Consider the following 20,158-nt stretch of genomic DNA (forward strand, 5'->3'; position numbering starts at 1 on the left):
AACATGAAACCGTTTTAGGGTTAGGGGCCCAAACTGCTGCTTTTCGGGTGATTATCGCACACGTGCGGGGAAACGGGATGGAAATTTCCGGAAACAGAGCACATTCCGGTGCGGAAGCCTGACACCACTTACGCGAAAAACACTGAAATACCGTGCGCCACGTGAGACAAAAACGGACGAGGCGCAATTCGGGAGCGCGGCGGCGCGTTATTTTTAATTCCGTGTTCATGCCAAAGGCTGGAACAAGTGTGTCACTGTGCATGTTTGCGACACGCGCTCAGAAGCGCCCGAGCCCGTGCTCAGGCCTGCGTCGGCAAGCACGCGCCCCGTGTTAGACAGCTGTCTCCGAGAAGCAGAGAATCGGAGCTCCGCAGACCAAAAATAGCACATGTATACGGGGCAAAAGGAAAGGCTCCCCGGGCCACACGCTTAGCAGAACCGCGGCGTCGCTGTCGCGGAAGAGTGGCGGAAGTGCAGGGCCGCACACACACGCGCGCGCGCTCTCACAGTCATCTCAGGAGGACGCCGGGCTCGGACGCAGCGCTCTAATCACGCTGCGATCGCGCTGCCTCAGGTGCCTCGGTCCCGCCCACAGACACCGCATGCTGCGCTCAGCGCTCCGGCTGCGCGGTCGAGCTCGAACCCTTTTCCCAGCATCAGTCAGACGGAGGGCCGTACTTTTGTAGAAATAACACAGAATGAACGCAGTCAGTCACCAACTGGTTTTTTTCTGTTTTTTCCGGGGCGGGGTGAATTTGTTTTGTAAACAATAAAGAATGAAAAATAAAATACAATCACAGTAAGCTTCATCACTATTATTATCATTATTATTATTATTATAAGGGGTTATTATTATTATTATTTTTTTTTTTTTTTTTTTTTTTTTCCTCCAACATGGCTGGTTTTTACTGTGCTGGGTTTTACTCCAAAGGCAGCAACACCAGTCACGGATCGCACATCTGCTGTTATTTACATTTTTTTAAATTACTCAACGCTTTTCTCCTAAGTGACTTGCAATGATTTACTCATTAATGCAGCAGCGTAATTTTTACTGCCTCGGTTCAGCATAAGTACTCAGTCAAGAGTATGAAAGCAGGGCTAGGACCGTGCTGCTCATGGGCACTGCAGCAGGGGATGACGTTCAAACCCGGGTCCTTCAGGCTGAGAGGCGGCAGCACTTGCTGCTGCATGATCTCTTGTCTTGTTTTGGATTATGTTCATGTTTTAGGTTTGAAGTGTTAAAAAGGGTTCATTTTAACCAAAGTACTTAATTCCCATACTGACAATTGTATTCTGCCGTAGCAGAGGAAGGATTACAGTGAAACACAGTGATTCACACTCTCTCGTCCACAAGATTAGCCTTTAGAGAGCAGGAGTCATCAACGTTAATCTCCATGACCATCTAGAAAAATGCCTTTCACTTGCGCTTGATTGTTCTAGATGGGAGCGGTGGGCGAGAAGTGGAATTCGGAGTCTCTTCGGTGACGTTCATCAAATGTGCAGATGCTTCTCAGGCCAAACAGAGATTTCATAATTGCACGCTTAACAGTTTAAACACACGCACATCGTTGTCTTCGGGCTCGTGAAGTAAACGTAGATGTAGAATTCAGCAGGTTATTCAACAGATGTTTACAGAGGTTTATTCCTCTCTTCATTCCTTCTTCCGGTTTATTCCTTCTTCAACGGAAGTTATTCAGCAGAGGTTCAGTTATGGTCAATGTATGACCGTAGCTTTTATTTCTGCTGATGTTCGTGTTTGAATATTTGTATCTTTATGTGTAACAGGTCAGGGCAGAACGGTGGTGCTGCTGTCTCACAGCACCTGGGTGGTGCGAGAGGACATGGGTTCGATCCCCGCTCAGCCTGTGTGGAGTTTGCATGTTCTCTCCGTGTCCGCATAGGTTTCCTCCCACAGTCCAAAGAGCTGTTGTTCAGGTGAATTGGTGACTCTAAATTTCCCTTAGTGTGTCAATAGGTGGGGGGTGTGGTGGCGCAGTGGGTTGGACCGGGTCCTGCTCTCCAGTGGGCCTGGGGTTCGAATCCCGCTTGGGGTGCCTTGTGACGGACTGGCGTCCCGTCCTGGGTGTGTCCCCTCCCCCTCCGGCCTTATGCCCTGTGTTGCCGGGTTAGGCTCCGGTTCCCCGCGACCCCGTATGGGACAAGAGGTTCAGAAAGTGTGTGTGTGTGTGTGTGTGTGTGTGTGAATAGGTGAGTGAGTGGTGATAGACCAGTGGACATCACCCCATGATGGACTAGTGTCCTCTCCAGGGTCTTTCCACCCTATGCTTCCAGGATGGGCTCTGGATCACTATGACCCTGCCCAGGACAAGTGATTATTAAAGTTGGATGGATGTTGTTTAAATGTAGATTAATTCATCTTGCAGATGCATTTTACCAGCGGACAGAGAAATACAGATTCAGATGTGGTTCATGAAGTTCAGTCGATTACACCAATACCATCATCTTTCACAGCACACATTACACTAGCAGCGGCATACAGAATTGACAGGGAGTATTTTTTAAACATAGTGTTTCGAATGTTTTTGGAGCAGATACGAAATGTGAAGAGAAGTGGGTCTGAAAAAGATGTGTTTAGAGTTCTATTTTTTTTTAAATGTTGAGAGGGTTTCAGCAGTTCTGAGGGACAGAGTGAGCTCATAAGTTTTGGAACAAGTTTATGCGTTAGGAGGATATCAGAGAGCAGCAGACCTTTCAATTCTCGCTACGCTTGGATGTTAACATTGCGTAGGGTTTTCGGTTTATGAAAGGAAAACACCTTCAAGTGTTCGTAACCACAGAGAATTCCCGAGAATAACCAAATGAGCTGCTCGCTAACAAAACAAAATGTAGCAGCTACTTTTGCCTGAGTGAGTTTTCCATTTGCACATTGGCCTAGAGGCTGTTTCAGTCCTCATGTATACCTTGTGAAAGTTCAGTTAGTCCTTCCAGCTGCTGAAGTCCTTGCTGTTTGTGTCACTTCTCTAGTTTTTGCTCTTCGTTCTGCTTTTGAGGGAGGCACAGTGGCGCAGCGGGTAGCGTTGGTGATCACAGTGAGTGGACTGTGCAAACGGACATGTTTTCTAAACCTGTTCGGTCTGCGTGTAGGTTATGTGTTTTTCCCGTGCCCATGTGGGTTTCCTACGGGTGTTCCATTTTCTTCTACGGTCCAAAGACATGTGTTTCGGGTGAGTCTGAAGAGCCCGTAATGTGTGTGCGGCTCCGCTGCGATGGACCGGCATCTCGATGAGGGACACCCTGTCTAACCCGGTGCCCCATGCTGCCCAGGATAGGCTCCGGATCGCCATGACCCTGCAATAGGACACATGGTTATCGATTGAGGTGATAGCTGATGAGTCTTGTTTTGTTCCAGCTATGTTGTAATTTATGGTTTATATCACATTGCAGCCCAGTGAAATCTGCTGGGTGTTATATATAATCGCACTGGTGTTCCTGGTGCCGATTCTGACTGAATGAGGCCTGCTAGTTGACTGATACTCAGACGTCGCCTCTGTCGAAGACGAAGAGCCACGCATAGTCATCCATTCGATAGATTACCGATCGCTTGATTAATTTATTCCCAGCTCGATTAATGTGGCCCTGTGATCGGCCTGCTCTACTTTCCCGGTCCATTGCTAAAAGCACCTTTTCATGACAAAGTCCTTTCCAGAACTTGGGGGTGTCATGCAGCACTGAGGATAAGGATGTGGATATGTACCCTGAAGGCTGCTGCTTTGAGTGGGGGTGCCGGCATTTGCACCTTTGACCAAGTTAACCAGCTCTATATGTGGGTAACATGAGATTATTTTAAGGTTAGCAATGGTGTTGGCTAAGAAATGAAATAATAATATATTTACATTTTTTTATGTAGCTGGTATGGGGGTGCGGTGGCGCAGTGGGTTGGACCACAGTCCTGCTGTCTGGTGGGTCTGCGGTTCGAGTCCCGCTTGGGGTGCCTTGCGATGGACTGGCGTCCCGTCCTGGGTGTGTCCCCTCCCCCTCCGGCCTTACGCCCTGTGTTGCCGGGTAGGCTCCGGTTCCCCCGTGACCCCATATGGGACAAGCGGTTCTGAAAGTGTGTGTGTGTGTGTGTGTGTGTGTGTGTGTATGTAGCTGGTTTTCTCTAAAGTGAATTGAGATGATTTAACCATTTATACAGCTGATTTTTACTCTAAGTATCTAAGTACTTTAAGTATCTTGGGGTCTTGTTCACGAGTGAGGGGAGAAGGGAGCGTGAGATCGGCCGCAGACCGGGAGCAGCGTCAGCAGTAATGCGGTCGCTGTACCGGACTGTAGTGGTGAAGGGGGAGTTGAGCCATAAGGCGAAGCTCTCCATTTACCGGTCGATCTACGTCCCTACCCTCACCAACGGTCATCAGCTCTGGGCGATGACCGAAAGAATAAGATCGCGGATACAAGCGGCCGAAATGAGTTTTCTCCGCAGGGTGTTGGGACTCACTCTCCGTGATAGGGTGAGGAGTTCGGACGTCCGGGAGGAACTCAGAGTAGAGCTGCTATTCCTTCACATTGAGAGGAGCCAGTTGAGGTGGGTCGAGCATCTGATAAGGATGCCCCCTGGGCGCCTCCCTTTGGAGGTATACCGGGCACGGCCAACCGGGACGAGGCCCCGAGGTCGGCCCAGGACCCGCTGGAGGGATTATATCTCACGGTTGGCCTGGGAACGGCTGGGGATCTTCCAGGTTGAGCTGGAGGAAGTTGCGGGGGACAGGGGCGGCTGAGCTTCTCTGCTCTCCCTGCTGCCACCGCGACCCTATTAGGACAAGCGGGATAGAAAATGGATGGATGGATGGATGGATGGATGGATGAATGGATTTTTACTCTAGCAGTTCAGGGCAAGTACCTTGCTCAAGGGCACTATAGTAGAAGATGGGGTTCAAATGAGGCCTCTTCAAGTCCAAAGGCAGCAGCTGTAACCACTACGCCACCTTCAGCTCACCGTATGCAAGTCACATTAATGTATGTCAGAAATGACAGTTTAATGTTTTTAAACACCTTTTCCACTACTGTTTTCCAAATTGGAATTAAGGCAAGAACTGTAAAAGCTGTTCATAGAATATTTATATTGGAGTAAAACAGAATAAATGGGCCTAAAGTTCCTCTGTACTACAGCATGAGTGGGATTTTAACCCAGGTCATCCAACAGGGCGTTAGGTTTGCCGTTACTAGGCCACTCAGTACGTAAATCTGACCGTTTTCCCCAACACTGGTACTCTGTCCCGGGGGGGCGTGTGCGCATGTTCCCCAGCTCTAGGGTGTTTGGATACGGGTCCGAGTCAGTTTCGTATCTGCGCTGCACACCGCATCTGTCCTCGTCGTTCCATCTTCTCACCACGGATCCTCTGCTCCTGAAAAGTCGGGCCGCATGGATTCCTGCGCTGGCACGAAGCGAGGAAGCAGAGGCGGCAGTAAATGCAGTAAACTCGGTAAACAGCAGTTCCCCCCCGTCCTCCCTACTCCCTCCAATCCTCGCTCCCTTTCCCTGGTCGTCTCCACTGACTGCTGCTCCTGCTTCCATCATCTCGCTGCCAGCATTCCGCACATTCCCGCTGGCTTCCTGAGGGAGAGATCCCGCTAGCAGGCAGGGACCCCACGTCCTTGCGGCAGCGGGAGCCACGGACGCTCCGTGCCCCAGCCACCCCCCAGACTTCCTCCCCCATCTCCACATTCCAGCTATTCCTCACCCCCTGCTCTTCGAGGCCAGCTACAATGGCCCATTTCCATGGCTTTATTCAGCCTTTCCCCGCCCCATGTTGTTTTAGCTCAGCGTGTGTGAAATCATACACAGTGTGATCTATTGCTCATTAGTAGGCAATGCGGCTTCACGGGGGGCTTCGTCCCCGCAGGGAATGCAGACGGTGATTGCTTTCATCCTACAATAATCCTTATCGGAAAAGTCAGGTTCTCCGCAGTCCAACGGCACTGAGCACCAGAAGAGCGAAGGGGAGGATGAAAGGATCGCGGCGCAAAGAGGGCGACTGGGGGTTCTGCTGACCCGAAGCTCGTGGCTGGGCTCTGACCCTGGAGGAACATGCATGGTACATCGCAACAGTTACATAGGTGCAAACTGGAAATATACATAGAAATATACTGAAAAAAAATGAATACCAACTCACCGTGGATGACTGATGATCTTAAGACAGAGTGGCAGCGGTGCTAAGCCAATCCTGAATACCATATAGGTTGTCATATAGACTATCGTTCTGTGAATCTTCTTCCTGATTTAATACATTTTCATAACTGCATAATGCATAATTGTGAAATCATGGCCATGTATGAAATTTCTTGCAATGAATCTGATTCATATATTGTTACACGTATTATTAAACGTGTAATTTATGGTAATGACAGATCATAATAGTGGCATACACCACACAATAATGAGAGGAAATTAAGAGTGACCTTAATAAAAAAAATGCTGACAAATGCAATGTTTTCTCTTCTTACTTGAAGCGACAGTTTTCCACACAGCACTAGCTATATCCACAGAAATACAGCCAGAGGCTTCCATCACACCCTGGGCCCAAAGTAACGTGCGTGCCACTGGAGCCAGAACCTCGGACCTTTGCCTTGATCCTCACGGTTGACCTTAGGAACATTGATGGCACAGCTATGAGCAGGCAGGGCTGTAAAAAGGTTCATTTGCTGGAGGGAAACGTGCCGGGCATAGACTATGAGATTCCAGCACGGCCCTCCCGTCACGCAATGCTCAGGTCCTGCAAACAAACCGTCCTCACTTCCTCGGGACGAGCCTGCCCTGCCCCTCACCATGTAGAGCGCCTGTGAACAAGCCTCCCCTGTCCCCTCATATTGCACGGGCCGTGTAAACGAATCTTCCCTCCCTGCACACAATACACAGGTCCTGTAAATGAACCTTGCCTCCCCGCATGGTCCCAAGCTGCCTAGAATCGGATTACGTCCCATGAATGAGGGTTATTGTGTCATCTCACATGAGCGAGAGGAGTGCAGGCGCGGTGGGGCCGGGTGGGACCACATCCTGCCAACGTGTCAGAGCACCGCTGTCCTTGACGGAGCGACCCGGAGCTCGCTTGCAGCTAGTGAATTCTTTCTGGCACGAACGGCGCTGTGTCCCGTGTCCCGTGTCCCATGAGACGTGTTTACCATAGGCCCGCTGTTCAATATCGTGTTTGTTTGGGGTAAGGTCTTGCTCAAGCCAACTCGTTCCTGGAACCCCCTGGAGTGGTCTTAAGTTGATTAGGATCGAAAGTGGATTGGGACAGGAGTAAGACCTGCGGATGACCCTCTCCTAATGAATGCTCCTTCAGAGATCTGTTCGACAAGCACAAAATTAATTAGCTGTAACTTCTTGCTCAGTAATTTCTTATCATCGGTCTGCAGACTGAAAACGGGTGAACGGTAGCGCCAGCACCGCTCTGCTGGGGATGAGGGCAAATGGCGAATATCTCCCAGCAGCCCGACAAGAGTAGCTCTTGACGTGTGTGTGTGTGTGTGTGTGTGTGGGTGTGTGTGGGTGTGTCCAGCCTGGCAATGCGCGGTGCTGTCAGATGGCCTGGGGATGGCGACACATGACGTGGGGTGAGCACAACGTCAGCCTTCATCCCATCTTTTATTAGCGCCGCTGAATTACATCGCGGACACAGCATTCTTAGCTCAGTGTGCCACATTGTGTGTGTCTGCGTGTGATTTGTTATATTTTCATATTTTTATTACTGTGGCTATCACTGTTATTTGCATGCACTTACTTTAAAAAGGCAGTTGTTTAGCTACATTTATACACTTTTACATACATTTATTAAAAAGTATATACTAACTATTATTTACATAGTTACAAAAAAGCAGTTATGTAATGCTTTTATACGCTTTTATATGTTTATATAAAATGCATGTACTAATCTCACTGTTATTTGAATACTTTTATTTTAAAAAGGCAGCTATGGGATGAAAGCCACATAATCCAGCCCTCTGCTGCGACCGTTTCGTCGAGTCCATCGTCCGTCCCATGTGACCCACTGCTACCTCGATCAGGCCTCAGGTCTTTCTCGCACCCGGGAGCCATTCTCTCCAGTCTGGGAGCTGCGTGTCCTCGAGGGGGGGATGCGTTCGCGACTCTGCACATCGGGCTCGTTTTAATGTTTATGCACTCCACGTCTACTTGGCGCGCGTGTGCATGACTGACTCTATTACTGTGTGCGTGGGAGGTTCTTAACAAGCAGCTGACCACATCCTGTGCTTATTAAAAAAAGATGTTCACTTTTTTTTTTTTAAAATCAAATTACTGGAATCCGAAATTTCAAAGTCTCTGTCTTTTATATTAAGTTCTTTTTCCCTCATTTGCGGGCTCCTGGCTTAGCGGTATCGCACCGGGATTTGAAGACAAGTATAAAATACTCATGCAAATTAAATCCTCTTTGAAGCGTCATGGGTGGCAGTTTTAACTCTAAGCCAGTGTCAGACTAATAGACTTCCGTGCTGCTGCTGTGAGAACAATGAAGCCTTACGCTAACCACACCAGCGCTCGAAAACAGCCGTTCTGACCTTGTGCAATAAATCAGCTTTCGTTTTTCTAAAAAAAAACAGCAGTGGTGTTTAGTTGTTTAGGCAAAAAACAAGAAATACGATTGCAACATAACACTGCCTCTAAGGGAAGTTTTAGTAGAGTTTTCATCCCTTTGCTGTTACTGGGTCTGTGACCTAGAAAGGCTCTAGGGGGCTGTTATGTGGCGACACAGTGTATTCCGCAGAAACTCGGTTCGAATCTAAATGACGTACACCTCTCTGTACGGTCACCTACGATGACTTTTGGCCTTGGCTGTGTCTCGGGTCAGGAAGCAGAAGCTGACCGTTGGCTATTGCTGCCGTGAGTCAGTGCATCGGTGGACACAACAGGGCGCCGGGGGGCCGCTGTCATGCGCACCATTGGTGGGCCGCTCCGCTGGCTCAGTGTCACGGTGTGGTTTCGCTATTTTGAGCTTGTGCCGGACGTGATTCAGACTGAGGAATTGCGTAATCGACAGGGTAAACCACACACGTGGATGCGCACGTAAACACACACGGACACACATAGGCAAACTCGTCGCATTTCTTGGTGGGTCTCCCGGGGCGCTGAGAAATGCTGGGGAGGATGGCCAGAAGCAGGAATGTGCCGCGAGTTTCTTGCATTTTAAGTTTCATTTCTGATGCGCGCACGTAGCTCTGTGGGTTTGAAAACAGGAGAGTAGATTCTAAGTGGAACAGCAGAGGGGAAAAAACTTGTCACTAAATGAATCAATTATTAAAATGCTGCCACTGCTTGTGCAGCATTCCATCCTATCTCCTTTCCAGACACGATTCCAGAAAAACAAATTACTGTATGCAGAGCATTTATTTACTCTGGGCCTCTGGAGACTTTAATTATTCCCCTTCTGTGAGCAATTAAGGAAAAGTGTGATTTAGCCCTGATTCATAGAACATGAGATTAGTTATTTTAAACGTGACTTGAAATGAAAACCAGAAGCCGAATCCAAAGCTGCTGAAGGGTTGATCAAATCCTGTAGAAATACCGTATGGTGATTTTTCACTCAGCTATGAAGGTACAGCTGAAGAGCTGTAGAAGTGAATTCCCCATCGTCTCCTGGGCTTTCTGTCATCTGGTCTGGCCATAGTGTGACACAGAGCCACTTCAACTGAGCTCTGAGTTTCAAACATAAAGGTCATTTTTGGTATTTAATGACTCTCTTTAGGGATCTTACGCTTCTGGTGAGCAAAAAGCTTTTGCACGATTGCTTGATATATCCAGTAGACAACAACCTTGTGTGCTACGATCCCAGCTGGTGATGGAACCGCACACATGAGCTTAGGACGGAGCACTTCAGATTTTATAAAATGTAATCAACAGGATGGCTGCGTTTCAGCTTTTGCCTTCATCAGTGTACGACTATAGTTGTACAAAAAGTGGCATTTTCAAAAAAGATAAAAATTATCATAAATGAAAAACGATAGATAAATTCCCTGGTTACCCCTTGGCGAGGGTATCGAGAAGAGGTGGTAACAGGGGTGTACATCTGTTAAAGAGACAGGATTGGAACATTTACGCTTTAAATTCTATATTCCCATATGGACTCAATGAAGATGTGTTTCTTCCGTATTTCCTGGGACCTGTTTCTTTAATGATTGTTTTTTCACAGCATTTTTCTATCATCATTTTTAAATCTTTTTCTAGTCACGGTCCTTTGCAGTGATTGTTCCTGCTGTTGTTCCTTGCCTTGCTGCTTTATTTGCTAGATTAAACTTGTAATTGCTGTATTATGGTACTGTACAATGGTTGTGTTCACCAGTCATGCATCGGTCCAAGAACAATGATTTCATAACCGGTCAAAGACCTGTGCACTGTATCCATGCCACTCCTTTTATAACTATACGCTAATAAAAGCAAAGGCTGAAACGCGTTTCTGCTGTATATTGCATTTTATAAAATTTAAAGTGCTTATCATTAGCTCGTGTGTGAGGTCTCATCCCTTTTTTGTGTCATTTTACATTTCTACGTTCTGAAGGCTTTTAGAAATCTCCCTGAGCTGTGATTTGCTTTGTGATGTGCTCCCTTTGTGATGCGGCGGCGATGAAGTCAGGGCTTTTCTTCAGCTGTGTGTTTATTTCAGTCTGTCCATCTCTGCTTGAAGGCAACCCCACATATGACAGCGGGCAGAGCACAGAGACATTGCTGAGCAGATGGAAACTGAGCTGCAAGGTGAGAGACCCCTGTACCACTGTCTGCTGTGCAGTCACGCAATGTGTGTGCGCGGCAGCACGGGTGAAGAGGCAGCAGGATCTTGCGCATCTGAAGCCAGAAGTTCTTTAATCTTCAGCCGCACGAACTTGAACGTTAAATGTCAGGAGACTCCTGTTCCAAATAACTGCTTTCTTGTCTCAGGAAACAGCTGTCATGTTGTAGCTAGAACAACATAATAATCCTAGGGCCCGTTACACGATCTTAGATTAAGATAGCTCAAAAAAAGAGAGAAAAACACACACGCTTGCTCAATCAGCTTCTGATATTTGTTCATAAATCAGGGCTATTCCGATTTTTTTTTTTCAGGACATCAATAAAACTACAGATAACTTGAGGTAAAGAAGGTTAATCTATTCTACGCTCACAGCTGGGCAATAATAGAATGGAGAACATTGTTTGAATGGATATTTTTTGCCCTTTTCCATGAGTAGTAGTGCTCATTGAGCATGTGAAGTCTTATGACTCCAATTAGTTCCCCGTGGTGGGGATTTGAGTCCTTGGCGCAGCACAGTAATATTTTTCCCTCTTGAGAGGTTATGTCGGCTGTAGTACTTAGGAGCACACGTGCTTAAGGCCTGGTCTTTGCAGCTCCATTCAGACTGCGGTCATGACCTGGGTTTATGCAACTGACCACTGCTGTTCTCTTGAATTTGGTGAGGCTGAGTGTTTAAATGTAATGGAACTTGTTGGGTTACATGATAACTGGTAGGATTTTGTGCCTTTCAGACGAATGCTAACATATTTATGACTAAATTAAACTGCAATGGTATGCAAATGTGTTATCCTAGAGTATTTGTAATCCATCTTAGTATAGGGGAAAAATATTGTTATATAATACACAATATTGTAACATTTTCAGCAATTGTAGGTTTATTTTAATGTGAAGAAAGTTTGGAGAACAGTGTAGGGTAATACTGTGCTGTGTAAAGCTTTACGAGGATAGTGCATTTTTCACTTTCTTTGTTTGAAGTGGACTATTTCATAAAGCTTTTTGTTTTGTGCCTTCAAGGGTCACATGAGTTTTCCCTGCTTTATTAACTTTTTTGTTCTAGATAAATGTAATTACCCCTTTAAAGATAACTAAAAGCGTACAAGGTATGGTGAATCTGAAAGACTAGTTAACAATAGTTTAAACTGGTCAGTAGTGTTTAATGCCCCTGGTTTCATTCCTTTGCTTGCTTCAGGAAACTGCAGTTTCTTAGTCGGGGCTGTTGCTTTTCTGTCCGAATCTTGCTTTTGCTAATGTGTCCATGTCAATGTACTTGACCGTTCTCACGTATTAAGAATACCCTGTTGTATATATGGGTACATCATCATAAAGTAGCCAATGTAGTATTATAAATAGTTTTGAACGAAAGTTTCAGTTAGAAAACCTTTCTATTATAATTATTATTCAAGATTCAAGAGTTTATTGTCATATGTAGAATAAACAGTCACCATACAATGAAATTCTTACTCTGTGAATCCTCCCAGCAGCCTATGATATAAATTATAAGGACATAAGGAAAGAAAACACAAGGCGTAAATACAAATCAAATGTAAAAAATTCTTCTTATTATTATTAACAACAACAACAACAACAACAACAACAACAATAATAATAATAATAATAATAATAATAATAATAATAATCTGCATCTTAGGTGAGTCCTGTATGAATTGTTACAGGGCTTTTAACAAACATTTCATTCACGCTGCTCCATCAGTGTCTGCAGCAGGTGTCTTGCAAAGCCTGGCTGAAAACTCGACATGAGCTCAGCAGGTGGAGCTACAGTTAGAGCCGAAGCAACAAAAAAGGGGGAAAGTTGAGGACGGAAAAGCGCTTGTAAATAACAAGGAGGTAAAAAAAAAAAAAAAAAAAAAAAAAAGAAAACAATACGGTGTGTGATTGGCTGAAGAGCTAGCCAATAGGAAGCTGCGCCGAGGAAACAATGCGCAAGAGAAGCCGTGTGATGTCAAAGGCTATTTTTGGCGGTAGACGCCCGCTCTGCTATTTCGGTCGTCCTGCGGGGCCGCGCAGCGCAGCGCGACTCCGTCTCACTCGTACTGCTGACGGCTCGCTCTGACCCGCTGTCCTGCGGTCTGGATGCTTTAATGGTGATGCCTCGTTTACACGACTCAGACAGGAATAACCGATGCAGTGGTGGGGGAAAAAAGATGAAAGTCTGAAAAAAAAGGAGCTGAGAAGGAAACTACGGTCCGGAACAACCTGTTGCAGTCCTTCTTTTGTGTGGCATAAACACACCAGGCGGGAGGCGCTGGACGTATTTTCGCTGTACGAATTAGGGGAGTCCGCTTTTTATTTCGTACAGTTTTTCTTAGAACATTATTCCTTTTTATTGACCTACTTATCCGGAGAGCAGACGGCGCGCAAGTTGTAAAGCCGGTCAACTTGCACCGTGACTGGAAGTAAAAAGAAAGTAAGGAACGGATTTGTAGCCCTAACCTAACTTACTAGGCTAAGTCTGTCACTTCTCTGCCTAACTAACTCCTCGCTCTCTCTCCGTTTTACTGGATATTCTGAGGGACTCTTTCCCGTTTTCTCCTTTTTTTCCGCGACGAGCCCTGTGGCATGTGCGCGCGCTCTCCGTGTAGCATCCCGCGGAGGTGGTCGCGCGCGGCGGCGGGCTCGCGAGGCGGCCCCGGCCGGCGGCCGCGTGAGAGTGAGTGGCGCGCGCGAGCCCGAGGGGGGGGGGGGCAACTGACCGATCTCTGCTGCGCTTTCTTTCGCTTGTGACGCGCAGGGAATAGACAGACTTGGACGGTGGCGAAGTTTGTTCTTAAATTAATTTAATGCGTGTCGTATGTAGTGTGACTGTGTGAAGTGAGGAAGCCCGGCAGACTCGGTCACTCAGTGCTGTACGAGCCGAGCGCTGTAAGTAAGCGCTCTCTCAGTCTCAGTCTCAGTCTCTCGGTGCCTCACCAAAGTGCCCTCCTTCCTGCAGATGGACCTGCGGCTCCGGGACACTCGGTAGACAAAGAGAGACACGGGAGCCCTCGGACCCGAGCGGCAGGTAGGCTTCGTACAGCGCCGCCGGCTTACATCGGCTTACATCGTCTTACATCATCGTCGTACACCGGGCCGGGTTTCACCCCTCTCTCTCCACCTGACCCTCCTCCACCCTTCTCCATCTCCACCTGACCTACCATCATTCTCCACCAACTTCTGTAAGCTTCTCATTACCTTCTATCGCCTTCTGATCCTCTTCATCAGCTTCCTTCAGCAGCCTTCTATTCTTCTCCAGCTTCTGCCCCTCTCCAGCTTCCACCATTCTTCTGTCAGCTTCCACTTCTCTTCGTCAACTTTACAAACCTTCTCTTGTTCTCCATCGACTTCCGTTACTCTCCGTGAAGTTCCGCTCCTCTTCGCCAACTTCTACTCTTCTTCATCGTATTCCATCACTTTACATTCTTCTTCAGCACTTTCCAAGCCAAATCCATCACCTTCCGTGTCAAATGCACCCATTCCATCTCTTTCCCTTTCAGTGCAAGGTCTTCAACTTCTCAGCTGGACACTTTCTTTGAACCAAGACTTTTTGTTCTTTCCATATAACATGCAGAGAAGTTTCAGCTCACCAGTTTTTATCCAACCATCAACAGTGTAGTATGATATTTCCAGACAGTGGTCTTCACAAAATCATGTAACTTGACATCTTATCATGGTTGTCATTTCATGTTATTAAACAAATTGTGGGGCTCCATAACGTTCCTTCATTGCCTTACGTCTGACACAATGTTTTCTTCAGAACAGCAGTTTATTGCAACAAAAATTAATTACTGCTGGTTGTACCCTAATGTACTTGAGTAAAATGTGGTAAAGGTTTGCTCATTTGGCATCTTCAGAGTAAAGCTTGGTGATCAGTTTTGGATTGTTAGTACATGCCACGGTCGAGTAAAATCACAAAAAGTGCTGCACTTCAGGCATATATAGACCTTTAGTTATCTTCTTTTGTACACAGTAAATGTTGAAAACCCCACTTAATGCTGAATCACTTGCTACTTTTCATGTTTTTAACAATTTCTATATTTTTTCATTTGCATAAAGTATTTTTCTACTTATTTTTCCTTGTGAGGAAAAGGGTCTTTTCAACATGAAAACTGGACGTGTGGATGTAACGGGACTGTTCTCAAGTGAACAGGAACATTATTATGGAACGGTTTCTTCAAATCCTCTTTTCCGGGCTGAATAATGTGTGTTATATGGAACGTGAACTATAAATGGTTATGTAACGGTTTAAAAAAAAAAACTGGGTTACGCCGTTAATTTTGCACACGTTCAGTCAGTTAATTCACCAGCGCTTGAATATTCCCTACATTCTGGTTCTAGATGGATCGAGTACAGTTTTTTTTTTTTTTTTTTAAATGATTTTGTTTCCAAGTAGACATAACAACAAAGAGTGGGTATGTTTAGTGTGTACCGAGAACTATTACTTGGCCACCTGTCACAGACCTGTCATCAGTGAAAGGTGTGAAATTTCCTCTGTTCCACGGTAAATTGCATCACCGACAGCCAATGATGAGCGCTGGATTCACACAGACGAAGCCTTTTATGAAACGATGACTGATGGACTCGCCCAGTCGAGGCTGTTGATTGCATGTATATTGAGATCACTGTTCCCTGTCCCCCAGTCTGTCTTCTGTCCCTCCCTCCCTTCCCCCCACAGCAGGCTGACACCCCCCTGTGACTAATATTTGTGCAGGGGTGTGCCATCTGTGGCTCCTGCTTCCCTGGGCTTCAAGGCACCCTGCATGAGCAAGATTCACCTCTCCGTTTTGATGACGAGCCCAAAGACGCACATCTGGAACAGTGTTTTAAAGTGGCTCGGCTGCCGGAGTTCTCAATTTCAACAAGTCTGCTTGCTTCTGAACTTTGTCGTATCTATATTTTCTTACTTAATTTCTCACATTAGGTATAACAATTGAATGAGTGAAGCCTGAGATTCTTGATGTTAACGACTTGGCTGCAAAAATTTGGAGTAGAACCTTTTCAGTTGTGGAGGTGATTTTAGGATTTTATATGTTTCCTCCTGGCCTTTTTTTTGTTTTCTTGGCAAGCTTCTGTAGCGCCGTTCTGTGGAAGGGCTTGCGGACATCTTACGGAGAAAGGAGGTCGACCTCACAGTGCGCAGTGTCTTGGAGTGGATCGGCTCTCTCCGAATCACGTATCGGCACTGACACCTCTTGCATATACTTTCCCTCAATCCCATACTTCAGGCACAGAAGCAGCAGAAATGTAGTGGATTCTCCTTGTGCTCAAGGTATCTGGGGTCGTAGGCGTTTGAGAATAACTGAAGAATGCATTTCAGGTGGCCGTTGACTCTGAATTCAGTTTTTTTTGTGTATGTGTGAGTAAATGTGTTCTGTCCGCCTGGGATTGATTGTATCTCTGGATCTACGCTGCCGCATGCCCTGTACGTCCAGATCGACTCCGGGCTCTGGTGATCCAGCATGGCACAAACAGCTCTTAATGATAGGTGGATGGATGAGCAGATGGTGGGAAATGCCACAAAACTGAAATGCGTTATTGATGGCGTGTTGTAATCCGCACTGAATTCTACCCACTCATATCTGGGCTCAGATTACTGGATGATTATGATTTCATACTGTTTAGTGTACTTTCCCAAATTTCCAGCACTTATCGTGGGAGGCAGTGCCGTGTAGTTCTATAGATACAAATCAGCGGTGGGAAACCCATTGGATCAAGGGCCGCAAGTGGTCATTCTGCAAAAAAATCTGTGATTTAGGTGTACCAAATTATTATGCCACAAATTGAAGAGCTGATCCCATGTGGGTGACATAGAACTAGAAGCTGAACTAAGAATCACGTTGCGTTTCAATTTGGAGCAAGTCTCTTAACACAGTGACTGAAAATAAATGAGACATCTCACTGAAACAAACTCGTTCAGCGAAAATTTTTCGTCAAGTTCAGGCTGCTTGAGTTTGTTTGACTTTGAATCCAGCTGGATGTCCAAAGGGGGTGCAGTGGTGCAGTGGGTTGGACCAGGTCCTGCCTTCCGGTGGGTCTGGGGTTCGAGTCCCGCTTGGGGTGCCTTGCGACAGACTGGTGTCCCGTCCTGGGTGTGTCCCCTCCAGCCTTACGCCCTTTGTTGCTGGGTCAGCCTCTGGCTCCCCACAACCCTATATGGGACAAGCGGTTTCAGATGGTGTGTGTGTGTGTGTGTGTGTAGATTTCTGAAAGATAATTTTTCTTTCTTTTTTTTTTTTTTATAGATAATACTGTGGCAATTTTTGTGGTTGACTGGCAGACAAGGGCCAGGTTTTTTTTTTTTTTTTTAAAAAGGGTTGCCTACCCCGATTTAGAGAGACATAGAGAAACATGCAGTTTGTTTTTTATTCATAAACAGGTGCATCCTTGGCTCCAGACCCATACGGTCCACTCTGGGCTCTGCTCATATTCCTTCCGTTCTCTGAAAAAGACAAGGCAAGCTCATTGCCATGGATGGGAGTATCTTATTTCATTAGTGTCAGGGAAGCAAGTTGACACTACCCTTCTTTGTGTTGCTCGCAGTCTGCTCGGTTCATTATGGAGGCTTTGATTAGAGCAGTTCCCTGGAAGACTGTCCATCTTGGGCCGCTCGTGCAACATGAGAAGCGAAGCCCATCTGTAAGGGCTGCGCCCGAGTTGCACTCGGCTCGTCTCTCTCCTCCGAGCGTGACTCATAGGATTGGCCCGGTGGCATTTCTTAAACACATATTGGCGTCTCAGAAGAGAGCGCAGCTTGGGCTGCACCCTGTGGCTATTTTCATGTCTTTAGAAGCAGGGGGACCTCTGCAGAATCGGAGGGCCGGGGAAGCCAGAGCGACGCGACCGTTTCTGCCTGTTGTTATATCAGGGAGCTGATCTGAGCAGCACAGGAGCCACATCCCTTCACCCATACAGGTGATGGAGGTGGGAAGGTGTTAAGTGCTTTACCTCGCTGTACTCAGTCCAAGTTAAGAGCAGGCACTTAATCACAGGGTGAGGGCTCCAGCTTTTGGCTTCAGTGGCTGGCATATCCTGAAAATCTGCTAGGTGTCAATGCTGTAAAGCTTAAGCTAAGTAAATTTTAAAGGTCAGGCTTAAAAGAAGCAAAAGCAGCGAAAACTGGAGAAAAAAAAAAAAAAAAAAAAAAAATCCCCAAATTTACCAGCGGAGATTATAACAATGGAGAGCTTGTTTTAGAGGGCAGCAGCGGAGATCACGTTTCCTGTTCCTTGTTGAAACATAGATCAGCTGACTTCTCCTTGCCTGTCGAGACCATCAGCGAAACCCAACCGGCACGAGTAAACTTTTAGCGCGCGCGTGCGCGTATCTGCGCGTACCTGTTGGTGTATTTTGACGACACGACTGCCCGCAGCAAGAAAGCCTCTATCCTAGATGCAGCACCTAAAGATGCAGTGTTGTGCTGATCAGAGAGCGGTCTGGATGCGAGCCACGTGCCGTTCTGATAGCGTTTCGGTGCTGTCGGTCCACGCCGATTTTGATCCGAAATATTTATCGCGCCGTTAGCTCGAGTTCCCTTTGCTGAATTCTTGCAGGCCTGCCGCAGTGCTATTATACCTGCGGAAGAGAACGTGCAAGCGCACAGTTACGCTTGCGGGTCTTCTTAACCAGATGGAAAGATGTGCGAGTGCAGCAGTCCATGGAAAACCAAGCGCTACGCAAAGCTGCGCGGCTCCGCGTCACGTTACCGTGCCTTTCAAATCCCGAGACAAGGCAGCGCGTTGTTGTACTTGTCTTTAACGGCCTTGGACGTGCTCGTGACCACAGTCCTTTTCCATAGCATGAATCTCAAGACAATGAAAAGAAAAGGAATTGCGGTTGAAATGATTTTCAGTCAAGCTGGCACAAGTTAGTTATGTACCGATTTTGAGCGTGGTAAATATACTGCACTGGTTGTTTTTTTTATTTTATTTTATTTATTTAAAGTAGCTCTCTGCCACAAGGAGTTCTTTTGTTCTCACGCTTTGTCCGTTCAGATCACTTTATCTAACGAAAAGAGTTTAGGCTGAGCGGTAGAAGTGCGGGCTCTGTGAATTTCAGTCTGAACTCTTTGCTGCCTGCTAAGGTTCTTCCTGGTTTTTACATTTCGAGCAAAAACGGCCAAGACCGGTGTTTCGGCGTCTACCAGCTAGTTGGCCGCTGGACTCCATCCAGCCTCTGGATCGCCGCGGTGCCTTTCAGACCCAACTGGATTTTTTTAGCGCGCGTGTCTTGTGGTCCCCCGCTCTCCTCGGTTCTGGTTTCGTGTTTGTATTTGTGGCGAGGGGTTGTGTAGGAACAAGCCAGTTTCCTGTGGTCCTGGAATAGAGGTCTGTTTGCTTACAGGAAGTGCTGCGTGTTCTGTGTTTACAAGGTTTTGAGGGATCGGTCTCCTCATTCTTCCTCTTCTTAAGTTCACAGCCATCCTGTCCGGGTCTTTTCCTGTCCTTTTATTGTTGTGCCATCACACATGCGTGCCTTGTCGCAGAGCTCATCTTCCGCAGATATCTATATCGTGTCATACCGTACACTTGTTATGAGGTAGTCAACACGTGTTTCCTGAGGACAGTTTAGCGACGGGGGCCCGCGAGGGTCCAGTACCCCCACCTCCTTTCTAGTCCTTTCCCACCTGCGATTCCCGTTTCTCAACGGTCTGTGGTTGGCGCCTTGGTAGACGGCATGTTGTAAATGCCGGAGATGGTTACCGGAGGGTCTCGGTCCCGGTCCCCCGCACGCTTGTGGACAACAGAGAAGTGCGGTTTAGTCTGCTGGCTCGTGCTTTTTATGCGCCCCGTAGGGTTGGTCATAGTGCTATGTCTCATGAGTGAACATGAGTTGAATCGGCTCAAACCCACCGAAGGTAAAAATAGAAGCCTGGGAACTTTTACTCCGTTTCATTTAAGACTTGCAGGCTTCTAGTCCTCCTTTTATAGCCGACTGTTTACGATGTGCTTAGAAAGAACCCTTAAATCCCTTTTATGGTTCCTCACTTTTTGTTTCTCTTTGTGTGTGTTTGTTTTCCTCTCAAGTTTTCATGCTGACCTGTTTTTTTTTCCTTTTTCTTTTCTCTCTCCGTTAGTCAGATGGTCAGCGGCGACCATACATATTCATGACGTTTTCCCGGCTCGGTAAACTTTGTGTGCCTGCGACTGAGAAAGGTGTTATTATCTGCATGTTTTGTGTCCTCTCAAGTGCAGTCTGGAGTTGGGAAGAGTTAGGAGGGAAAAGGAATTTAACTGTTCCTTGGATGTAAAAGACTAAGCTGTGCCTTGTTTTGTTGGATTTGTTGTGTGGATTCAAGCGCTCGATTCAGTCCAAATGCAAGCGGGCTCCACTGGTTGGAAGAACGTGCGTGCTGGACTATTTTGTTTCTCCCGTTTCGACAGCTTGAGCTTCCCGCGAGATCGGACGCT

General features: G+C 46.8%; 1 protein-coding gene across 3 annotated transcripts in view; it reads left to right on the forward strand.

Moving 5' to 3' along the window:
• hdac7a (histone deacetylase 7a) overlaps positions 1–20,158 on the forward strand; it is a 69,506-nt gene that overhangs the window by 13,747 nt on the left and 35,601 nt on the right. Inside the window, exons 1-2 of one of the 3 annotated variants that reach the window (XM_018760539.2) lie at positions 12,745–13,182; positions 13,708–13,776. Coding sequence is in view for 1 of the 3 variants with exons in the window: in XM_018760538.2 (XP_018616054.1) it covers positions 13,708–13,776 (69 nt within the window). In the remaining 2 variants the exon portion in view is untranslated. Of the gene's footprint in view, positions 1–12,744; positions 13,183–13,707; positions 13,777–20,158 lie in introns of those variants that run through there. The other 2 variants (XM_018760540.2, XM_018760538.2) reach the window with 2 other exon arrangements.

The sequence above is a fragment of the Scleropages formosus genome, chromosome 19 (genome assembly GCF_900964775.1).
Source record: "Scleropages formosus chromosome 19, fSclFor1.1, whole genome shotgun sequence".
Lineage (NCBI taxonomy): Eukaryota > Metazoa > Chordata > Actinopteri > Osteoglossiformes > Osteoglossidae > Scleropages > Scleropages formosus.